General features: G+C 45.2%; 2 protein-coding genes across 2 annotated transcripts in view; one reads left to right on the forward strand and one right to left on the reverse strand.

Annotated features, from left to right (window-relative positions):
- Window positions 1–564: 564 nt before the first annotated feature.
- Window positions 565–3,769, reverse strand: LOC149916064 (uncharacterized). The gene has a single exon (XM_090150561.1). The coding sequence runs from the start codon at window positions 3,336–3,338 to the stop codon at window positions 1,842–1,844; it is 1,497 nt and encodes a 498-aa protein (XP_090006687.1). The 5' UTR covers window positions 3,339–3,769; the 3' UTR covers window positions 565–1,841.
- A 3,958-nt stretch (window positions 3,770–7,727) lies between these two features.
- The window catches only part of LOC116229476 (rho GTPase-activating protein 20-like), a 30,101-nt gene continuing 15,203 nt past the window's right edge, over window positions 7,728–22,625 (forward strand). The window contains exons 1-2 of the mRNA XM_031593955.2: window positions 7,728–7,886; window positions 21,261–21,343. Of these exons, the coding sequence (XP_031449815.1) occupies window positions 21,264–21,343 (80 nt within the window). The 5' untranslated portion in view covers window positions 7,728–7,886; window positions 21,261–21,263. The remainder of the gene's footprint in view (window positions 7,887–21,260; window positions 21,344–22,625) is intronic.

A 22,625-nucleotide genomic window follows, 5' to 3' on the forward strand; every position in this document is an offset into this window, starting at 1 on the left:
CTCAACCTTTGACTTGAGAACAAGATCCAGCCTGAGTATCCATGTTAAATGATACTGTGTAGGAAGGATGTGATGAGCTGGCCTTCACGCTAACCCAATTTCGTGTACAAAGTTGCAGCCCATGACTTAATGCTTTGAGGGAAAGAAGAGCTCCCCTCCGTTTCATCTCACAGACAGTGCAGTTCTGGACAGGAAGAAGTTTCTTATCTGATCCCTGCATTTGTTCTGTAAACATGAAATCAGGGCTGCTGAATATCAGTTCATTACAAATACAGACAGCAGTGCTAGCACCATGGCAAATGCAACCATGAGTCAAGTAGTAGTTCTGCAACACCGTAGGAAAGAAAGCACAGTGAATTTATTTATTGATCACATGTATTGACAAACTATTTTAAAAGACTTCTCTGCATTGTCCAAAAACAACACAAAAGATTTTTTTTTTCCGATGTTTTTTAATGTTGCCGTTCTCTCTGCAACACTCGTTTTCCACCCCATAAGGTGCTGCTTTGCCAGCGAAACCGACCCCATACCAGGTCGGGGCCAAATGCTCACACAGACCCCAAGTATAGGTGAAGCAAAATGGCGTTTATTAAAATGTAGCAGGCACTTAAATATTCTCGTCCTGCTTTGTCTACACCCCTTGCATTCACGCTGTCCTATCGTGGGACAGCACCTGGCAAGCCCTGAGCATAGGGAACCTGACCCCGTCACACACCGTGTCCTCGCTACGCCTACTACATCTCCCCCTCCCTATGCTCAGTAATATCCCGTAACAGCGCGAACGCAAACGCTACAATTGTTCCCGATACCCGTGATACTCTATACTCTATGCATTGGTCCCGAAGTTACTACATAATCCTTAGCAAGCAATTCTGAAAGCACATAATCACACACGGCAGAATAGTGGCAATACACACAATTACTAAAAGTGCAATTACTATGCCCTTAACGATCTTCGCAATCCAACTCCCGAAGTTGCCAAACGTCTTCCTGAACCCGTCTCCGATGGGGTCGTCGTCCATCTGGATCCTCTCCATATGGTCTCGCAGGGCTTTCAGCGCTTTATGGATGGATACGCTGTGGTCGCTAAGATTGAAGCAACACATTCCTTCTAGGTCTTCACATTCATGCCCCTGTGCCAGGAGCAAGAAGTAGACGGCTGCTTTGTTTTGCAGCACCGCATGCCGAATGCTGTTTGTGTCCTCTAGCATCGCATTCAATACTAATGTTGTTAAATTCGCCTGCTTAACTGACCAACATGCTAGGTGTTCTATCTGAGCCAAGCTCTGTGCTGCAGCAACCCCAGGGTTGTTCAGAGATTTTATCAAACATGCCGTTTGGCTAGCTAGATCGGTGTTGTTACGGCAGCTGGAATGGTTTGTAGTGTACCTAACAAAGGCTTCTAACGTGTATTAAGAAATGCCCATTAGGCAAGTGCAAAAAGAGTGAGGTAGCCGATTGCAAACTAAAGCAAAAGTTGTTTTGGCTCGTCTTATTTACCTAAATAACCCGTAAATTCCCTGACAGTGACAAAAGGTGAATTCCCTGACAGTGACAAAAGTGAATACCCTCGCTCCCTGTGATAAAGCAATAACCACCACACACACTAAACATAGCATTCGCCTGATAGAAAGGCATTTTCTCGTTGGCAGCAACGGTTGAGTCTTCCTCTACGCTTCTCCCGGCTTTCCTTCGGGGTTCCTGGGCTGTCTCCTTCTTCTTCGGTGTTAACAGGAGCCATACCTGCAAAACTCAGAGTCCCCCGTTACTGTTCTCTTTCATCAGATCTGGTTTGACCTTTCTCGCCGGGATCCACATGACACTTCCCGTACTGACATGTTTTACAGCAGCATACCCTCTATTCTGGCCCTACACTGGGCCCTGATATGACCCCACTGGCCGCACCTAAAACATGGGCCTTGAGCCTCTTGATCCACTGCCGGATAGCCGGGGTGATGATGACCAAAGCCCCCGTGCTCCATCATCACTCCAGTCACTGCGGCAGCAACCTCGCCTGCCACAGACGGATTTGACTTTTGTTTCTCTACGATATACTTGATGGCCTCACCGGGGGTGTGAAACTTTTCCGGCGCCGCTCTTAGCAAAGCTCGTACGTCCCCGTTCGACTTTTGATATAGGCAGTCCAGAATAACAGGGTTATGGACCGCCCTAGGAAGGTCTGACCCTTCTACGGCCTTTATCAGCCTATTTGCAAAATCCTGAAATGACTCCGTGGGGCCCTGTGTAATTTCTGTCCACGGAGTAGATGGCTCTGCATTCCTTGCGAGCCTTCTAAACGCCTCTAAAGCGGCGTCAGATGTAGCAATTAATTCCCCAGGTCTCAGGTGGGCAACTTGTGCCTGGGCAGTTAACAGACCTGGTGCGCTACCCATCAATCTCTGAAGGTCGGAGTTGTGTAATACGTTCGCTGGATCGTTTTGCACTGTAACCAATAATTGTCTGAGCCGGGCCTGCCACTCCTCCTTCCACAATGTATACTGCACCGGCTTCAAAACCATACGCATTAAATTCTCTATATCATAGGGCAAGAGAGGCCCCTGTGCGGTAAGGTTCTCGAGGGCATTCATTGTCAAGGGAGATTTCAAACCCTTTTTCTCAACTGCCTCAAGCACCCTCGTGATCCCTTTCGGGTCTAGAGGAACCCAAATTGGACCGTTTTCTGAGGCTACAACCGGAAACGCAGCTGGATTCGCTAAGCCCTTTTCTTCTGCTGCCTCTTTAACTTTAGCCCAGTCAGTAACCGGGCCCCCCCACCGGCGTGGGCTCCCTCCCGGGTGCGGGCTCCCACACCGGCGCGCTCCGCCTACCGCCCTATCGCGTTCTTCAAGGGGCGGTTCTGGCTGTGACGTTTTGTCCAAAGAAGGGCATAAAGACGGAGCAGGGTAAGGCGAGGGCGGGGCTGTCGGCTCACATGACTGACTCGGCGACTCCTTCTTCTCCGTCTCTCCGCCTCCGCTCTCCGCCGTCGGCGCCATCTTTGCCTCGCTGGATCTATGAGAAAGCAAAGACCCGCTCCCGGCAGCCCCCGTCGCGCTCCGGTCCACCCCGAACCCTCCTTCTGCCTTTGCCGCTTTAAGAGCCTCAAGTATCAAGCCCCACGTTTTAAGCTCTGAGGCTTTTTGGTCGGACATGGCGCGCTGGCACAGCGCCGCAGTGAGTGAGTCCCACCGATTTGAATCGAGCACCTGTTGAGGGGAGTCCAGCTCACCCTCCTTTTCTAGCCGCGATAACACGGCCGCGATCTCCTTCTTAGAAGGAACGGTCTTACCGCAATAAGTTTTACAAAAATATAAAAGTACCTTAATTACTTGATCCATAATTACACACGCGACCTGCCGCCACCTCACAGGTTCCACCGCAGTGTGTCTTCCGCAGGCGACCTGCCGCCACCTCACAGGTTCCACCGCCTTACGGGCACGCCGGGCAGCTACTACTCACAGGGTGAATCACGTCGGGGTCACCATTTGTTGCCGTTCTCTCTGCAACACTCGTTTTCCACCCCATAAGGTGCTGCTTTGCCAGCGAAACCGACCCCATACCAGGTCGGGGCCAAATGCTCACACAGACCCCAAGTATAGGTGAAGCAAAATGGCGTTTATTAAAATGTAGCAGGCACTTAAATATTCTCGTCCTGCTTTGTCTACACCCCTTGCATTCACGCTGTCCTATCGTGGGACAGCACCTGGCAAGCCCTGAGCATAGGGAACCTGACCCCGTCACACACCGTGTCCTCGCTACGCCTACTACATTTAATCAGGTGAGAAATGTAATTTTGTCAGTGCTGGCCTGCCTCTGCTGGAGGTGCTCATGTCATACAGCAACTGATCACTTCAGCCCATGCAGTAGGGCCAGGAGATCTAATGTCAGCAGGGAGAAGTTTTCAGCTGCATCCAATAAACCACAGTATTCCAGGCTCCTCCCTACCTGAAAGAAAGATGAGGATTGAGCTACATTTTGTTCTGAAACAACTCCTTAACTAGCAAAGGAAACAACTGTTTTGAAGTGGAATCCTTTGGCTAGTCCTTTATTTTCTGATGTAGAGGGGGAAAGAAGTATAGAATTGGTTCAGTCTGAGATGTTTCCCATGTGATAATCCTCTTGCATTCTTCTAAAACACAGTGATCTGGAATAATGGCTTCCAGCAATGTATCTTGAATGTGCTTTTGTAAAAGAGTAGGGAGATGCTACATGGTATGGTGATGCTTTTCAGTTGCTTTGTTGGTTTTTTTGTGGGGCTTTTTTCATTTGCTTGTTGTTGATTGGTTGTGGTTTTATTCTGGTTTGTTTGGGTTTTTTTTTTTTTTGGGGGGGGGGGAGGGGATGGGGGGGCAGGAGGGTTGCAGAGGAGAGGGATTGCTGAATAACTCTAAAAGCTTACTGAGAGCTACAGTTAGAACAAGTTGGTTTTGATATTTTTGCAGACGGGCTTCCCTGCTGAAAAAGGCTGTTTCAGCAAAGCACTGACATTGAACAACCCTTTGAAAGACACCAGGGACCTAAAGAACATCAATGCTGTCAGATTTCCAGACCTGAATTCCTCCCTATAATACCCAGGCTTGTAGCCAATTTGGCTGCCTCGGAGCAGTTGTATCTTTAAAAAATGCTTGATGTGTTTTCACGTTTCAAAAAGAAAAGAAGTAAAACACTGCAGCATGATTCAGGAACGCAGGCAGATGATGAAGCGGAGCAACAAAGTCACCAGTGAAGACAACTCAAGCAGAGACGACCTTCTTAAATTCCATATCGCTAACTGCTCCTCAGAGAGAGCTAGCATTTGTATCCAAGCATGATATTTTCTTTCTCCATATCTGATCCTATATGCAGCTGCTGGGATACCATAAAACAAACCAGCTGGGAGATCAGTAGGCTGTTTCCAAGCCCATTCTTTGGAAGATTAACTGCTCCTCAGAAAATGATCATTCATGGATGGCTTTTGGCAGGAGGCAAAGGGAGGGAAGAAGATCCTCCCTGGATCTGTTTGCTTGAAAGCTTAGGGTAAATGCTCTCTTTTGCGCATTGCTGATCTATAAGATACACATATCCTGAAACACTGTGCTTGTGCAGTGGGAGTAAAAAACTCAGCTGAATTCCATTAAGCTACCCTGGTGAGTGTAGTAAGCTTAGGGGCTCTTGAGCGTTTTTATTTAATATGAAGAGTGTTATTCAACTCAGAAATCATGGGCACTTCCAGCTACAAGGGAAACCTTTTATACTTACTCCATCAGGAAAACAATACTAGGACTTTAGAAATAAATCCTGAAGAACTGTGATGTTTTAGTTGTAACAAGATAACGGCAGAACTGTAACAGGACTGTGGATCCACTTAACCAGACACAGGAAAAAAAAAAATGAATGAAAGGCACTAATAAAGCACTAGTGTTATTTGCAACATTAAATTTGCCTGGCCCATTTCTACCTTCTGACATATAGGAATTGCCTCCAAAGGTATTTCCCATAAGAAATCTGTTGGAGAGCAATCTGATGGAGAGGAATTACATGTTTGGTTGGTTTTGTATTTTTTTTTCTGTTTTTTTTTTGTTTGTTTGTTTGTTTGTTTTGTTTTCTGTAATACTCCATGAGCATATGAAGGCTGCATTACTTTACTTTTTTTTTTTTTTTCCCAAAAGTATTTTATGCTGAATAATGTTTGTAAAGGCTGCTTAGAGACTGAGCTTATATGCATTGAGAAAACATAAAGGTCTGACCACTGTGTACCAAATGGCACATAGAGCATTCCTCGTATTTATTTTTACCTTTTAAAAAAATCAGTCCATTTTCCAGAAAAGTTTGTGTGACTGAGATGCTGTGCACTTCTTTAACAGTTCAGTTGATTTAACACCTCACATACTTCCGTGAGTGGTCAAAACTTTAACAAGGAAAAGGTAAAACTCTTACTATAGAGTATGTATTCCTCCTGCAATGTGTTCCTTTCAGCACATCTTCAGAGAAGATTTTATAGCACAGATATTTCCCAAAGCAACAGAACTATGAAAGCATCCGCCCTCGGTATGTGTTTACCTTGGAATAGCCTCTTGAGGCTTCTTTCTCTACACAAATAGACTTCCCCACAGAGACATAATTTTCCTGCAGTGCAAATTAGAAAGCATTTTAAACAGAACTTCCTATTTAAAAAAGAAGAAAAAAAGGATGTGGGGAGGAGAAATTTGTCCCCCATTGCTTCTCATGTCTTCTCAATGATAAATAGCCCCAGATACTTCAGCCTGTGAGGCAGCCACCCAGGCAGATCCCACTTGAGGCAGCACCAGTAATGGAGGATGGGAAGGAGTCTGGGCTGCCCTCTGCGGGCGTTTACATACCTCCCCTCTCTGTTCATGACTGCAAAACATTCCCGTGGCAGAAAATTTAAAAATCTTGGGAAAACAAATTAATTAGTGCCTACTTAGGCTTTACTTAACTGTCAGTGAGACTGAAGTCTTTGCTTAACAGTCTTTTTCAAAAAATGACAGCCTGATACATTGCGGTAATACCAACAAACGTTATAGTAATAAAACCTATTAGCATAATTGTCTAGCCAATTTCCTTGAAGAAAGATCAAGGGAGAGGTCAAACAAATATAGGAAGGAAGGTAAGCAAGCATTTCTCATAATGAGTTACCAACTCTCCAGCTGTGGAAACAGATATAAGGAATGATACACGCAGACGTAGGCAAAGCAAGAAACTGATGGACAGCAGAAGATGGAAAATCAGGTGGGTAAGGCCATTTCTGACAGCTGGGCTAAGAGAGCTGGAGGTGGGAGTGAAGGAAGAAAGTGGTGACACCTTGTGAAGTTATTTTCATGCCTTTGTGCTCGGGTGCCCTGACTTCCAAGGTAAGCTGCTTTTTAGAACAAGAATGGAACTGTCTGTGGCCCCACCAGTTCTTGGCTCATCTGCTCAGTTTGCCCACAAAAACTGTCAGAGTGATTTTTTTGGGTAGCTCCTTCTCCGTATTTAGTCCCTGACTGCACTCCTGAGCAATGCCTGTTGCTGAAAGTAAGGCTCTGCACCACTGTTGGTAGTGAGACAATCTGTTGGGACCCCTTCTATACCAAGTTCACTTCACTTTGTAGTTTTCCAGCCTGCAACAATTTGTGCTTAAACCTTGCACAGAAATGCATGTTTCTGAAAGCAGATCCTTCCTGTCTTCCCCAACACAATTTTTTTCCATGTCCTTTATTATTATTATTATTATTATTATTATTATTATTATTTTCGGCAATGCTTTGGGCAAAGGAGGACGCTCGGTGAACATGAAGAGAGGTGGGTTCATCCTAACCAGGATGATGAACCTGAAGCATGCCCCTCCTCCAACCCTCCCATTCCCCCATGCGTACGTTTCCACCTCGCTGTACTACACGGAGTTTCCCGGGAGGGCGCCGGGCTGGAAGTGCCGGCAGACACTGCCGGGTGGGGCTGTGATTACTCCAGTACAGACCGGGCTGTTCCCCTGGGCGCCCACACCCGGGAAGGATGAGTAGGAGGAGATGGGGTATTCCTTCCAGTTTTCCATCCTGCCGGAGTGGGACGGGGGTTTGTTCTGCCCGCGTTCCTCCCCCCAACCCATCGGACGAGACCGGAGCGCAGTCAGCCGGAGCACCCCGCCCGTAGCAGCCGTCCCACGCCGGGTTGGGGGGTGCCGCCGCCTGGCCCCTCCTCTCGCCTCCTCTCCCCTCCCTGCCGGCCCGCCCCGCCAATGCCAGCGGAGCCCCCACCGGGCGGAGCTGCCCCGTTCGCAGCGCCGCGCGGCCCCGGTGCTCCGCGTCCGCTCGCCGCCGCCGTGCACCATGCGGGGCGCCGAGCCCCGGCCGCGGGTATGACTGAACCGCAGCGCTCCCAGCTGCGCCGCGGGCTCCGCGCGGAGCCAGGCAAGTACCGCAGCGCTGCCCTCCCCGCCAGGGTGCGCTTCGGGGCGCGGTGTCCCTGCCCGCTTTCCCGGGGCGGCTGCTCCGCGCGGAGCAGGGGTTTCGTTCCGGCTTCCGCGCAGACGTGGCTGCGTTTCAGGGGCAGATCTCCTCGTAATGCTGCCCGTGTGTCGGGAGGATCTTCTCAGTCCTCCCTCGGACGTGGCTGCGTTTCAGGGGCGGTGTCCCTCGAGCGGCGGGGAAGTTCAGAGCCGGACGAGGAGGTGCCGGGGGGGAACTGCCGCCGGCCCGGCTGCAGGAGGGACGGGGCAGATGGGAGACCTCACGGGATAGGTATGCCTATGTGTCTGGAGCAGGGGATCCGCCTGGCTTTGGAGTGGTTCAGGAACGAAGTACTTAGGGTTTCTGCAGTACGGAGTTTTGAGAGCGTTTTTCTCGAGACACGTTTGCACAGTGGGCTTTTTCAGAACAGTGGCAGAATCACAGTGCTTTTGCCTCTACGTGCTCTTCTAGGAGATCCGTCAAGCGCAGTCACTGCCTACATGTCAGGACACCGTGATGGGCAAAACAGCCCTTTTGTTGCTGCTTCGTATTTTTAGACTCACCAACAGAAACTGTAGTGTTCTCTGGGGTGAAAAGCATGTGGCACTGGGAAAAAAGCAGAGCACACTGGTGGGGGAGATGCTGAGCAGCAGTTTGGTGACTTTTTTAGGGCAGTGGGGTAAGCAATAGAGTGTCATTTTAGCATGAAATAATGGGAAATAAAGGAAAATATTACTCAAAATGCCAGTTTGAAATTCTCAAAAACAAAACAAAACCATCCAAAACACAGTAGTTGAGTGGAACAATTTTTTTTATTTTTTTATTTTTTTTTTTGAGGCAGTTTCCACTGGAATAAATATGAAGTTCAATTAAAAAAAAAAAAAAAATGCAGCTAGCTGTAATATTAATAGTGCCTGCCAAGGGCTGGAGGGTGCTTACAACCACAGTCTTAGAAAGATCCTTACAATCTGGAGCAATGTGTTATTGCACCTCTTGCTGCCCATTCTAGAGATGCTTGCAGCTTTTACCTACAAGCTTCACCTAGAAAGCCCAGAGCTTTTAAGACACAGATGTGTGTTTTTCTCATGTTTTTCCTGTCTTCTACCTTAGAACGTCCCTTAGCATTCCTTTTCCTAAGAGGACCCTCAGCTGATGCGTTCTGTGTAACCTGAAGTGTTGCTGTGATGTGCCAGCATTACCTGCAGATTTGGAAAGTGAGGGCCACTCTTCGCTTCACATCTCATCAGGCTGTGAGCTCACCCAGCTGGAGCAGCAGGGCTGCAGGCTCCTGCTTCAGCATAGTGCAGAGCTCTTATGTGAGCTGTGCTCCCTGGGATGCACACAGTACTGCAGGCACTGCACCACAGCTGTCTCAGGGCTTTCTTCAAAGACTTGATCATCAGTTTATCCAGTATGGCTTTAAGCTAAAGTTAGCCACTGATATTTGATGGGCTTTATATTAATGGCAGTGTTCTCTGCCATGAGTTCATTGACCCTCCTACTTGCTGAGACCTGGCACAACTCATGACCTGCTGCAGGGAAGTTTCTGGCTGCGCTCTGTGGGCCTCTGAGCTGGTGTTCTCCAGGATACAGTTAAAGAGAGACATTCCCTTTGTGGAGCAAGGAAGAAAGCAGTTAGGAGGCTGCACAGATGTTTTAACCCCTCTCATCCCTGCGAGGTTTGTAATGAAACAATTTTCTCCAAAATCTCACTGCTCATACAGTTAGATTGATTGGAAGCCTATTTATTTAACACCATCTAGTGAGTTTTAAAATTTAATATAGGTTTCTTTCAAGAGGAAAGCAACTATTAAAGTTTATAGGATGAAAAAAAAGCTTAGATTTCTTTAGAGTCTACTGCTTTAAACACAGTAGCACACCTTCAGCGAGCTCACAGCCTCCTATCTGACAGCACTGTGCAGGTGACATCCTGTATCCGTGGCTGGAAGGTGACTGCAGAAGTCATCTCAAGGAGTTACAAACATATGGTCCGCACCCCATCTGCATGGTCATTTTCTCAATAAAACGTGGAAATCCAGCCTCGCCAGCTCCCTACCCCACCACGTGCTTCAGCATCAATGCTCACTGACCTGACATCTCCTTAGGATATTCTTCGACTTGTCAAGGAAAGTGTCTTTGTAAAGATCACTTATACCTTGTACGGCATATAGAAAGTCTGCTTAATAGCACCTTCTCCCTTTCAGACGGAGAATGGCACTCAGCAGTCGCTGTGATTTTAAAACAAACAAAACCCCCACACCTCGATTCCTCTTCCTGGCGTTTTCTCCTGAGGGGTGTTAGAGCTGTGGGAGAAAGGACTGGAACAGGGAAGGGTGTGCATGGGCACAAGCAGTCAACCCCTCTTTCCTGTTCTCTGCAGTGCTGCCCCTTCTCACGTTCCCTTGAGAGCAGATGGTAGGGCGGATAATTATGTGGAACTTTCCAAAACCTGGTGCTCATAGTGAGCCCCACTGAAAACAGGTAGGGTGGAGTCCAGCACTCAAGGGAGAAACTAAAGCAAAACAGGATGTTTCTGTGATTTATTCTTAATTCCTTTTGAAAAACTTGGTTTGGTTTGCATTTGATGTTGCCTGCAGCATTAATTGGGAAATTTATGAGCAAAAGAGTTTTGTGTATGTGTATGTGCTTGCATAAGGAAAGCAAAGAAGGAGGCTCAGGACAATTTTCCGATTGAAGAAGTAAAGACGCCGATAGGAATTGACAATGATGCCAGTAGAAACTTACCTGTCCTGGTTTCCTCAAAATAAATATATGTATGATCTGATAGAATCTATCAAAGACCCATGAGAATGCACAGGACTGGAGATGCTTGTTTACACATAAACTTACGTTAAAAGTGATCGGAACAAGGTATAAGGGGCAGATTATACAGATTATAAAGCCTTTGGGGTCTTCTGTGCTGTGTTGTGTGCCCTACGTTTGGCCTTCTTTCAGCTGATACTGATTTCACGCTTGTTCCTGTAGATGTTAAGGCAGAAGTACAAAAAAAAAAAAAACAACCACTGGGAAAAACGAAGGCAAGGAATAACGTATGAATCAGGAAAATTGTCTTTAAATAGAACAGTTCTCAGAGTTTCCCACTGCCAGCTCCTTTGGACTGTGCCAGAAACAGAGGCATAGAGAGCAACATCTCAGAGAAGCCCACGACTGCTCACACTCCTCATTGCCAGTGGATGCGACCTCTGCATCCCCGTGGGTTCTTTGTCCTTTTACAAATCCAGGTCCCTGCAAAGCACTGGCATTGATGGTTGACTTCAGTGGAAGGAAGGTGTTTCCTGTCTTAATCACATCCTCTCGTTGGCTCACTTATGACTTTCTGCAGTAGCTTGCAGGAGTTGCTCCCATGGGATAATTAGGACAGCTTCATTTAAGGGGCTTAAATGGGAGAAGTTCCATTCTGCTGCTTTTTTGTTTCCATATCTTCCGCTGCCCATAAGCTAGAATATGTTTTTTTAAGGCTTCAGAGCTTAACTTGCATTGGTTCATAGCAGGCATTTTGCTGTAAAAATGTGCACGTTTTCTTGTTAATCTCACTTGGCAAACCACCCTCTGACTTCCAGGTGATTTGATCTCTGAGCTCTTCGTGATTAGTTTCTCTTCCCTTCCTCAGTCTGCTGGCATCTTTTCAGGCTGTGTTTTCAGGCTCCTCCTTCACACCTTCATTTTTACATGGGCTCAGCCAGCATGATGCTGCTCCAGCCTGCCTTGCCTTACTGCTCAGCGATGTCTCTCTTGGCCTTTTTCAGTGTTCCACCCCTAACATTTTCCTGCAACTTCAACAACTGGCAAAGACATGCAATTTTTGGAGCCAAAGTCCGCTTTTGTTCGCCCAGCTCGTGTAACTTTAGACTTACAGATCCACTGAAATTCTTGGTGTTTGGAGCCTTACTGTCATCAACTGCGAAATTCTGTAGGATTAAATCCTACAATTCAGGACAAAGCTAAGATGAGTTTTGGGAGGGATTCAACATTGGATGTTACTAATAAGTGTGTTAGCTGTCTTGTTCTCGTCAAGATGGGCAAGCAAGAGAAAGGGGAAACTGCCTTTCATGGTATGTGTGCTAGAAGAGGTGCTGTTGATTAATCCATCTTTCAGCCAGCCAGCTCTGAAAATGCCATTTAACAGCACTGTGTCTGTGGAGCACTAATGGGATGCTTAGAAGTCATAAAGGGATTAATGTTCAGCCCTAATGAAATCCAGATGCACAGATCTGCATCTTTTCAAGCTCTTTTCTATGGCCAAGCTGCAAATAAATTTATTTAATCAATGTAAATACATGAGAAGCACCAGCCCTGCATTGTGCAGTAGGTACTTAAACTCACAAGCACCAAAGACTTCTGGTAGTACCTGTCAAAGTTTCCCACTGACACTCTGCTTGTAACAGAATTGATCATTCCTAAGGTAGGAACGTGGGACCTTTCTTTTGAGGCACAGTTCATGCACGTTTTTGTATTCAGACTGAGGGAAGCTGGCTTGGAAGTAAGCCTGCTTCTATTCCTAAAGAAAAGCCAAGGCAGGTATCACAGCAAGGAGTGTCTGGTCACTCTATCAGGGATGTGTTGGAGGTCCATTAAGAGCCTGGGAGCTGGCACTGATTGTGCATCTTGTGCAATGGCAGGAAGAGGGAGAAGTAAGAATTCATGCCACAGCATTCAAGATGTGTTCAGTAGACCTGAAGCATTACAGTACTATTTGTAGTTAACATTTTCTCTTCCTTGTGCAATTTTTAGCTTCCTATATTATAAGGTGATTGTGGCTACTGTGCATTTTAGGTGCTGGTAGATCATCTAGGCCCTAACAAGGGCTGATCCTGTGTACTCAAGCTCAGCAGCCCTGCTTTGGAGAGACTGGAGTAGTTCTGTAACTGGGAATACCCAGGCAGTCCTGTTTCTTTTTATGGTAGCAGGAGGAATTTTGAACTAGGAGAGGGGAAGAAAGGGGGTTATTTTGAAGGCATGGGGAAATTATTACATTCTTCTGTTTCTCACATTTGACTGCTCCACGAGTTTTTGTCAAATCACAACTCAGCAAACTATTTATTTGCATTAAAAAAGAAATCCTGATTCTTAATTTACTTTGGCCTCAGTGATGAATTCTTACACCGTGAAATTCAGTAAGCTTCTTCCCAATGTTGTATGTACATCCTACTTTAAAATAGAAGCTTCTGCTCCAGAGAACCAGCTTGCGTTAAATGTTTTAAAGCGCTTTTTAAAAGTATGCACTCACTGATAACTTAAGTCTTACCAGCAGTCACCCTGTAATTGTTTGTTGCTATATTCATAATCAGGGTATACCACGGCCCAATGCTGGAGATCATATATATGTGTGTAGAGTTATGCAGAGGTTTTCTTAAGTCCTATAGAGACAAGAAGGCATTTCTGGCAAGTGGTTCCTGAAATAGCTTCATTCTTGAAGACCTCTGATACTCTCCATGAGCCATCAGTCTCTCCTGTGCTTTTCAGGACATCCTCTTTCTTTGCCATCTGCTGCCAGTGTTGTGCAATCCTGAGGAAGGGAGGCCCTGCAGGCACAAATAGTTCATGGCAGCAAGGGAAAAATGAGACGGAACAGATGAGTGTGAGTCAAACTAATCCCCAGTCACCCCTGGGTGGAAAACCTACTCAGCCTTTGGCAGTTGAGAATTGTTTCTCCTGATCACCCTTATATGGGACATTTTAAAATAAACCATTAGGGCTCCATTTCTTGGAAGGAAAAGGAAATGTTTCAAAGTGTGTCCTTGCAAACTGATTTAGCACCATCCATCGGGTTCTGCATATTTTAAGAAATGTTTGGGTTTGGTTGGAGCTGCTTTTTGCATCAAGGGAGAGAGAGAAGCAATTAGTAAAACAGCATGTGAAGGTTAACTTGTACAAAACAGTTCAGATAGATGTTTACACAGAATTTTCTTAGCTCTGCATTCACATTAAACTCTGCTCCATCTCTGCGCTGCAGCCACACAACGTTATTTTACATTTTGTTCTCTGACTAATTAGGCTAACTATGGATCTAAAGTAGATCAAAGGGTTAAAGTGGTGGCGGGAGAGTTAAAGATTCTCCCTAGCGTTTGCAAGGAAATGTTAACACCAAATGTCTTTGCTGGCAAGATTCACCCCAAAGAAACAGCTGTGCTTTTTTTCCTGTCTTCTGGGCCCTGAATTTTCACACTCTTTAGGGTGAAGTAATATAACAATTACAGTATAAATGGACAGGCAGGAGTGTCCTTACCTGACATGCAGCAATATGGAAAAACTAGGCAGGAAGGACCGGAACAGAGTTGCATTAGCCAGAAAACATAAGGCACTGCCAGAAACTCAGGCCAGGGGAGGCACAGGGCAGTCAGCATAGTGTTAATTGGGCTGTGTGTTCTCCTCGAGCTGCTCCTTTTTAGAAGAAGTGAATCGCTTGTGTTATGGAAAAACTTCTTGTAGCTCCAGTGGCAGCACATGAGCCTGCCTCATCAGTCAGGTAGAGGAAAACAAATTTTAACATACTGGGAATTTCTAATAATATTCCATGAGATTTCATCTGCTTAAATTCTGTCTGCTCACAGACATTGGTCTGTGCTTTTGGATAAACTCCTTGGCAGGAACTGTGTCTGCCTTTTCTTTGCAGTGAAAATGTCATAATAACAAGTTGTGATCTGAGGAGAAAGGACGCCTAGCTGAGATCTCTCCCAGAAGGAGGACCGAGCTGCCAAGTCTATCTCTGCCACTACATTTCTATGGCACCCTTTACATGTTACTTAGATCTTCACTCTGAGCCTCATTGCCTCAATTTCTCAAGCTGTCTCTTTGAAGCCAAAGCAGACTTATATGGAGGGAGAGTAAGGAAGGGCCTGGCTGAGTAAAAACTGTAGTGTTTTAGAACCCACCAGCTAAAAAGAGTTACGGTGAAACGCAGTTATATAGAGGGAAAAGCAGTGGCAGCAAGCTGTTCTGAAAGCTCTCACTTGGCCAGACATAGCAGTGGGTCTTCCTCCAGACACGCAGGGTTTGCTTCTCTTCCCCTGTCCACATGCCTGGAACGTCTCTAGAACAAATGCAGAGGCCTCATGCACTGCAGGGATGCCCACGTGGCATCCGTGTGGGAAATGGGATGGGATGTCTCCTCACTTGGAGGCACTCCTACAGCTGCTGAAAACAGAGAAGGACGCAACATTTGTATGAGTGCAGTGCATGAGAAGGTGGAAAAACTGCAGCAGCAGGGAGTGTTGGCAGTGCAGGATGGCTGTTAGCCCAAGGCTTCATTTTCCTTTCCTCTCTGCTTGGTGAATCATGCCAGTGGGCTACTGTGCTGCATGATGTTCCTCCTGGTCTTACAAAGACCTGAGGATCACAGGGAGATTACGTTTATAGTGTTATTAATCAAACACTTTTCCCCACACTAATTTTAAATGCAAATCAGCATAACGAAATGACAAGCCTGGTTATTTTCAATTCTTGTAACCTAATGCCAGATTTCCTTTTCACGGTGAACAATCTCTTCTTCTCTATCTGTCTCTGAGTTGGTTTTCAAAATTGGAATGCAACTGCAGTGTTATACGGTTTGTAAAAGCGTCCTACAGTCACATAAACAGAGACAGAACAGAAGGCAGAAATGGATGGAAGAGCAGCAGCAATTTTTTTCATACGAATCTAATCCAAGCCATCAGTTAATTGCTTCTGTACTCTTAAATGGCTTCTAAGTTATTTTAACGTTACCTAAGAGCTAAATAACTGCATGCTGTATTTATGCAGTAACTTTTGCTTTTATGTGCGTTTACCGGGATCAGGTGATTAATAGCAGAGATCAGCTATCTGCCCTGGCACAACATAATAATACTGTGTATTCACAGGAAAAGATAATTTCATGAGATCCATGCAAGAATGAGAATAATATCGGTGTTATTAGCTCTGAACAACTCTGTGATGCTCCAAGTGATCTAAGACTTTGTGACCGATGTCTGCTGTCTCTGGCAGCATCCTCAACAACATAAACCTACCTAACTGATCTACGTGTCAGCATGGAGTTTACTCAGAGTCCACATTTATGAACAAATATATATGTATTTTAAAAGTATATGATTTCCTTTAATCATCTTCAGTTTATGACTTTGAGAAAGTGAACTAAGAGCCAAGTTTTCCATATTAAAAAGCAACAGAAAGTAAAAGCTCAGAGAGAAGCAAATTTCCTTGGAAGAGTAAGCTAGGTGCCTGCAGCCATACTAGTGACATCTTAGAGGGGCTGCAGTCCTTTATCTCCATTCAGCAGCATGCAAAGGACTCAGGGTGAAACATCAGTATGCCGGAAGTTGGGATAGACCTTGTTGAGAAAGGCATTAGGAGATATAACTGCTTTAAACCAGTTTTAAGTTGCCTAAGAAAGGTAAAGGTCATAATCCTGAAGATAAAGAAAGAATTACTTACCTCTTTCTGATGATCAGGGCTCAACTAAATACTCCAGAGGAGAGGATCTGTAAGTAGAGATCCTTCCCATGTGGTGGCCAGCTCTTGAATGATGTCTTGGGAACTTCCACCTGTGCTCCCAGGCCTGGCTGCTCCCTTTCACCAGGGGTTCAATCACGGCTTCAGGCTGTGACTTAATGTTCCCACACACATCTAAATTAACTCTCTCCATGTATTTGATCATATTGCTTTTAATGCCCTTGAACACAGGGAAGCCAGAACAATAAAGCTGGTCTAAATTCCATACAATGGTTTGTAACTAAATTGTTTCAAAATTTTCTTAAAATCCTGCTTGTGATAGCAACAGAGTCAGTGTAGGAGTTAATACAACATCTAAATATTTCTTGAACACCAAATTATATCTATCACATCCTATGACACAGATGATCCTGCAACTGGGCAGTCGTGGGCTTGCACATGGCCAAGCCAACTATCGCCTTGTCTATCTCCCACTCCTGATCTAGAAGCAGAATCTTGCATCTGTGTTGTCATCACTTACAATCTTCTGTAGCACCAGCAGCTTGTAAGCAAGAGAGATGTATTTCCCTATTGCTTTTCACTGGCTGATGGAGATGAATCTGACCAGGCGACTTCTTGCTGCTGCTGCTGGTAGAGTGAAGTAGTCTTACCAACTTGCACCAGCTTCTGTGGTCACAGAAAATATATGGCATTTTTGAGAACATGTCAATGCTTATGAAACAAATATTTCAATTTATGTTTTGCAGAAAAAATGGACTTTAAAAACACATTTTCATTTTTGAATAGGAACTATACCAGATAGCAGCATTCCACTGCAGAGCAGAAATGCTAAGTCACCACCTGAAGCGATGATGGAGCACATGGTGGGAAGCCAGGGCCAGCCCAGGGGAGTTCAGGTGCATGCAATGTACTGAGTGATGGAAGGGATAGAGTCAGAATCCACCCCTTGCTAGCCTTCATTTAAGGTTTGGCAGTGAAGGTGAGGGTGTCTTGCTGGAAATCTCTGCCTACTTGAGGCCTTCCACAGGTAAGCAGCTTTTTTCCTTCATTTCTGTGTTTGGGCTGCTGTGTTTGGGCTTGTTCTTGTTTACTGCAGCCAAAGGCTTTGCCACTTCACTGTTACTGCTATACTCTCTGTCATATTATAGCTTTATGCACCACCACAGATATTACAGACTTTGACCAACTATTGAGAAAGGGATGATCCAGCCTGTACTAAGTAGGTGTCATCATTTTTCAGCCCTCTCCCACCTTAATTATCTGAAAAATAACATTCAAGTACAGAGGTCAGCAGGAAGGGGGAAATCTGCTTGCGCTTGCCAGCGGGATCGATACTGTAGACCTTACATGGGTTTGGAATGAGGGGCATTAGACTCACAACTTTCCTAGTGCCAAGAAATGCGCAGCTAAAATTGGCAGCTCAGAGATGTGTAATACACAAACAGGGTCTGGAGTGTTGCAAGCGTTCAAGCGCTTTCAAGTATGTTGGGTAAACGACTAGCTGTTTCCATGGTAAAAAAAAAAAAAACAAAACAAAAAACTAACAGAGATTCTGCTGTGTCCATCCAAGGATTCTCTAATTCAAGTGCCTGGTTAATGTGAGCAGAGCTGACTTCCAGCAAAAGCGCTCCCTGGCTCTGATGCTGTGGGGCACAGCAAAGTGTTCTCTTCATCTGAAAACAATACTCTGGAGATGCTGTGCAATGCTATCTGGCACCCTGGAGATCTCCACACAGGATCACCAGCAGCTGCCTGCAAGCAGCAATGGTTCTGGGGGGCAAAGAGGCTGTGGCTGCTCCAGAGAGCTCCTGTGTGGGACAAAGTCCTTGCATTGTTTTGTCCGTGTAGCAAGAGGGGAGGCAGGCACTGGAGCTGCCTGTCCCATAAAGAGTAAGGGAGCAAAAGGTGGATCTGGCTGGTGCAACACTGTGCTTCAGATTTGTTTCAGGAGTGGCCTGAAAGTATTTATGTGCCTGTTAGTAAATAATTGGCCCACTGTATAGTTAAAGGAAAAGGTGAGCTCATTTTCTCCTACTGTGGGACTTGTGAAAGTTTTTACATTGCATTTCAAATTACTTCTCCCCATGTGAAGGCAGAGGACTGACAGACAGTGTCACCTCAGTTCCCTTTCTTCATATGTTGGTTTGAAATTTTTTTAATATTAAAAATACATCTGTCTGATTCCCTTTTTGTGACTTGAGCTTACCAGCTGATGTTGGTATGTTTGCTTCTCTGTTGCTTTGGTCACATTTTTGGTGTGTGGACTGGCCATCCCTCTGCTGTTTTCGTTGTTTTTTACATGGCACTGAAAGAACCTGGATTGCTAGGAAACTTTTCTTGTCTAGTAGTTTCTTAAAGAAATGTTGTTTACATTGGGTAGGCCTTGTGAAACAAAGCTGCTTGAAATGGAATACATAGCTATGCTCTCCCCAACAGAAGAAGAAAAGTAAGCAACAATTCTACCACACGTGGTTACTGGAATGAGAGGCAGAAAAGGTTATTATTTCTCTGCTCTTCCTCTGGAGAAAGGCAATGGCAAGGTTTTTTGGAGGGCAATGCTGGCAACATTCAGATACAATCTGAAACCATTCCTGATGATCAAAAGAAGAAATCCACATGGACTTCATCATCTGTGTAGTAAATCCTGACTCTGATGTATCTTGTGAAACTTATTCTGGGGAAAACGTCTTCCTACATTCATATCATGCATGTAGCTGGTACCCCTTACCTCTGTACACTGCAGAGATTAGTAGGTGGCCAAAGTGATTGCTTTATGTACAGTGAGGTCAGTAGGTGCATATGATCCTTTGTAACAGAAGACTGTGTCACTTGCATGGTTATATTACAACACCATTGAAGATGTTACAACGATGCCCCTGGCCCCAGGAGGCATTAGATCTCCCTGCAGGCCTACTTTATTTATTCAAGTGACCTTTGCAGCTGACAGCTACTCGGGTGTTTCCACCAAGAAACCACACCCTAAGATATTGCTTGACTGACTCTGCTGTGCTATGTTTTGTAGGAACATTTCATCCTATTAAGGCACCTAGGAAAGGCAGAACTTCCTTTTCAGTACAAACTCTCTTTTTTTAGAAAACAAATGTTTTTGAGATGATGTTATTTTTATTTAGTTCTCTCTGTGAAACTTCCAAAGAAAGAACTTTTCTTGGCAAGTTCATACCGGGAAATGAGGGAGAAACTAATGTCCCTCTGTCTACTTATATACTCATACACAAATAAATTACTTAGAGAGCACTGCTGATGTTGCAAAGCTGAGCATTCATATGTTAGGAAACGATCTGAATAAGTTGCTCTTGTAACCCAAAGTTGGAGTGGGGTACATGACCATACATGTTTTTCACAAGTGCATCTGTGTTTTGGAAGGCTCAGACAGACCAGGTCAGGCATTAATCAGTTTGTGCTGCAGAAAGCTCTTGCCTGTGGAATTCTTTGGTCTTTTGTCACAGAAGTCAAGAAGTGTCTTATAAATGGATGGGGCATGAGTAAGTGTGTCCGTTCTCTGGCAGCTGTACTCTGCCTCTGCCACAGATTTCCATTCTGAACTGTAGTGAATAAATTCCACTGACTTCTGAAGTGATCACTAGTGACCTGCTCTTAATTTTTGAGATTCCTCACATTAACACTAGGAGGCAAATTTATAGATGTGCTGAGCCCTCGTGGCTGTAGCAAAAAATGAGCAGGGAGTGTGCTTCTGGTGTGCTGAACGCTGGGCACCCAGCTGCACTGCAGTCATTTTGGTCTCAGCCTTTCCATCAGCAAGAGGAGGGTAATACCTTCCTCTAACATTGCAAGAATGAAATGACATGTAGCGTAGTTAATGTAAGGTAGTACACTCTAATAGTGTGAAGTAAGAGATAGCACTACTGAAATAACTATTTCTGCATTCAGCACAGTTTGAAAAATATGTAATTAATGAACAGCTTTTCTCCATAGGACATCTTTTCAATCAGCAATCCAGTTTCTTTTATGTTTAAGACATTTCATATTTGTGTATGTTCAGAAATCAAAAGATCAGTAATTCTCAGAATTCTCTTAACCTCCTAATACTTAAAGCTTCTACACAGACAAATGCTGAATTTAGATTTGAGCCAGGGAACAAATTTTTCCCATGCTTACAAAGTATGAGCCGCTGAGGTAAGTATTTGTCTCCCAGGCTAAAATCTGGCATCTTTCTCCAGCAAAAAAAAAAAAAAGACAAAAGCAAAAAAAAACCCTGTTTCTCAAGTAAAGTGAGACCCTTAGCCTTCATATGTATCTGTGACTTTTCATGATAACCATCCATGTCAACAAGTCTCATCTTTACAGTCTCCTTGCTGTGGTAGAAGACTGTGGATAGTGCTTTTGAGAAAAATACAAGTGTCTTGAGGTTACAGGGGGAGGGTCACATCAACGTCTGATTGCTGAATCTGTATATCATGGAAAGTGAAGAAATGAGGAAATCTACTAAGTAACGTCATCCGTTCCTTTAGCCCACAAAATATGGCTCCCCATAGCATTGAATGCTCTCCATAGCTTTGTTCAGTCCAGTTTTAAATGAGATTTCCATTCCTTCTCACAGTCTGCTAGGTATGAGCGTTACGTTTTCCTGATCCTCAGCCACGCTTTTTTCCTTTGCCTAATTTCATGTCATTACTTTGAATGTTGGCTGTGAAAACTAGAAGTATTTCAAGTTAGGAAAGTTTGAAGTGTCCCACATGTATATGAGAGCTGACAAGTATTTTAGTAAAGAAGCAAAGTGTTTCAGATCATGGCTTGCAGTATTAGGGTTTTATAAGTGTTGGCCAGAAAAAAGAGTGCAGTCATGGAGTACAGCGAGCAGATCTGCTTCCAAGATGGCCAAACTAACTGCGACTTATTTTTCTCTTGCAGAAGATGAAGCCCATCGTCCAGAGAAGGCGATCTACACCTTCTGCTATTACTAAAGCTCTTGGCAAGTCGAAACACCATTCCAGGTAGGGAAAATACCTCTCTGATTCCTTTTTCCACTTTTCTGCATAGGCAGGCTGAAACCAAGCTGTCTATCAAATTCATTTAGCTGTGTCAAGGACAGCTTGTTTATGGATAGATCTGAAAAATCTTTGTGTATGTGCACGTGTCATCTACACTAGCAAACAGTGGAAAAAAACATTATTCCCCACTCTCTTGCTGGACTGCAAGAGAGCTAAGCTTCCTGTGCCATTCTGGCTGAGCTCAGCAAACTATTTAGCTGCCAGATGCATCGCTGTTTAGTCTGCATCTAACCCACAGCAGGCATTGGTATGAGGAGTTGAACAGAGGTGCCCTAAGAAATTAAACAACTGATGTCACAGGCAAGCAGAAGATGCCCAATGCAGAGCAGTACGTGAGGGCCTTCCCTGTCCAGTGGTGCATGGCTGTGGGTGAGAAGCACAACTGAGAGGTGTTGGAAGGAGAGCTTCAATGTGGAGGTGTCCTGTATGGGCCTGACTGTGTTCTGTGAACTTACACTCATTTGGCAAAGAACACAGTTGTATTAATCCCCTCAGCCCAGACTGCAGTGAGAGTCTGTGGTTTGGTTTAAATTAATGGGGGAAAGAACTGTAAATGGTCCATTACTGAGCAAGTCTGGAAGGAGATGCTCCAGGGAGAGGAAGGCTGCACCAGCCTTGTCGGGAGATCAGGCAGCCATGGGGAAAGAGTCTTCTGGGCAGGTGGTGTGGGAAGACAGTGTCTCAGGGAGGCGCAACGGGACACGTGCTGCCATGGTGCTTGCTGTCTTGCGTATCAGTACTGGCAGATCCATCTTGTGAGCATCCTGTCATTCTGCCGCGTACATTCCTGCTCAGCCACCATCTGGGGACTCCACAGGAGACCTCGCTCCCCTGCTCTGCATGCTGGACTGCCATTGGAAGGGCTGGATTTAAGATTAGTGTTGATTCACCTGGGAGTGGGAGGGGGCTGGGAGCTGCATTTGGGGGGAAGCTGAGTATCTCTTCCACATACACACTTGCAGACAAGGTGCATGTTTTTGTCTTTGTAGACAAGAGGATCTTTATTTCTTTCTATCTCCATAAAAATCTAGGACTATTTCTGAGAGGTTAACAAGCTCAGATGTGCTCATGTACCCGATCCTAGTCTATTAACAAGACTCAGCAAGTGACTATTGCTTGTTTGTTGAGCACAATCCCACTTGTACAGTGAGGGTAGACCCAGGACCATGTGGGACCTGTTTTATTGCCAAAGCTGCCAATGACAACCAGAGAGCAGAGCACAGCT

Source organism: Phasianus colchicus, chromosome 14, assembly GCF_987193195.1.
Source record: "Phasianus colchicus chromosome 14, bPhaCol1.hap1.1, whole genome shotgun sequence".
Taxonomy (NCBI): domain Eukaryota; kingdom Metazoa; phylum Chordata; class Aves; order Galliformes; family Phasianidae; genus Phasianus; species Phasianus colchicus.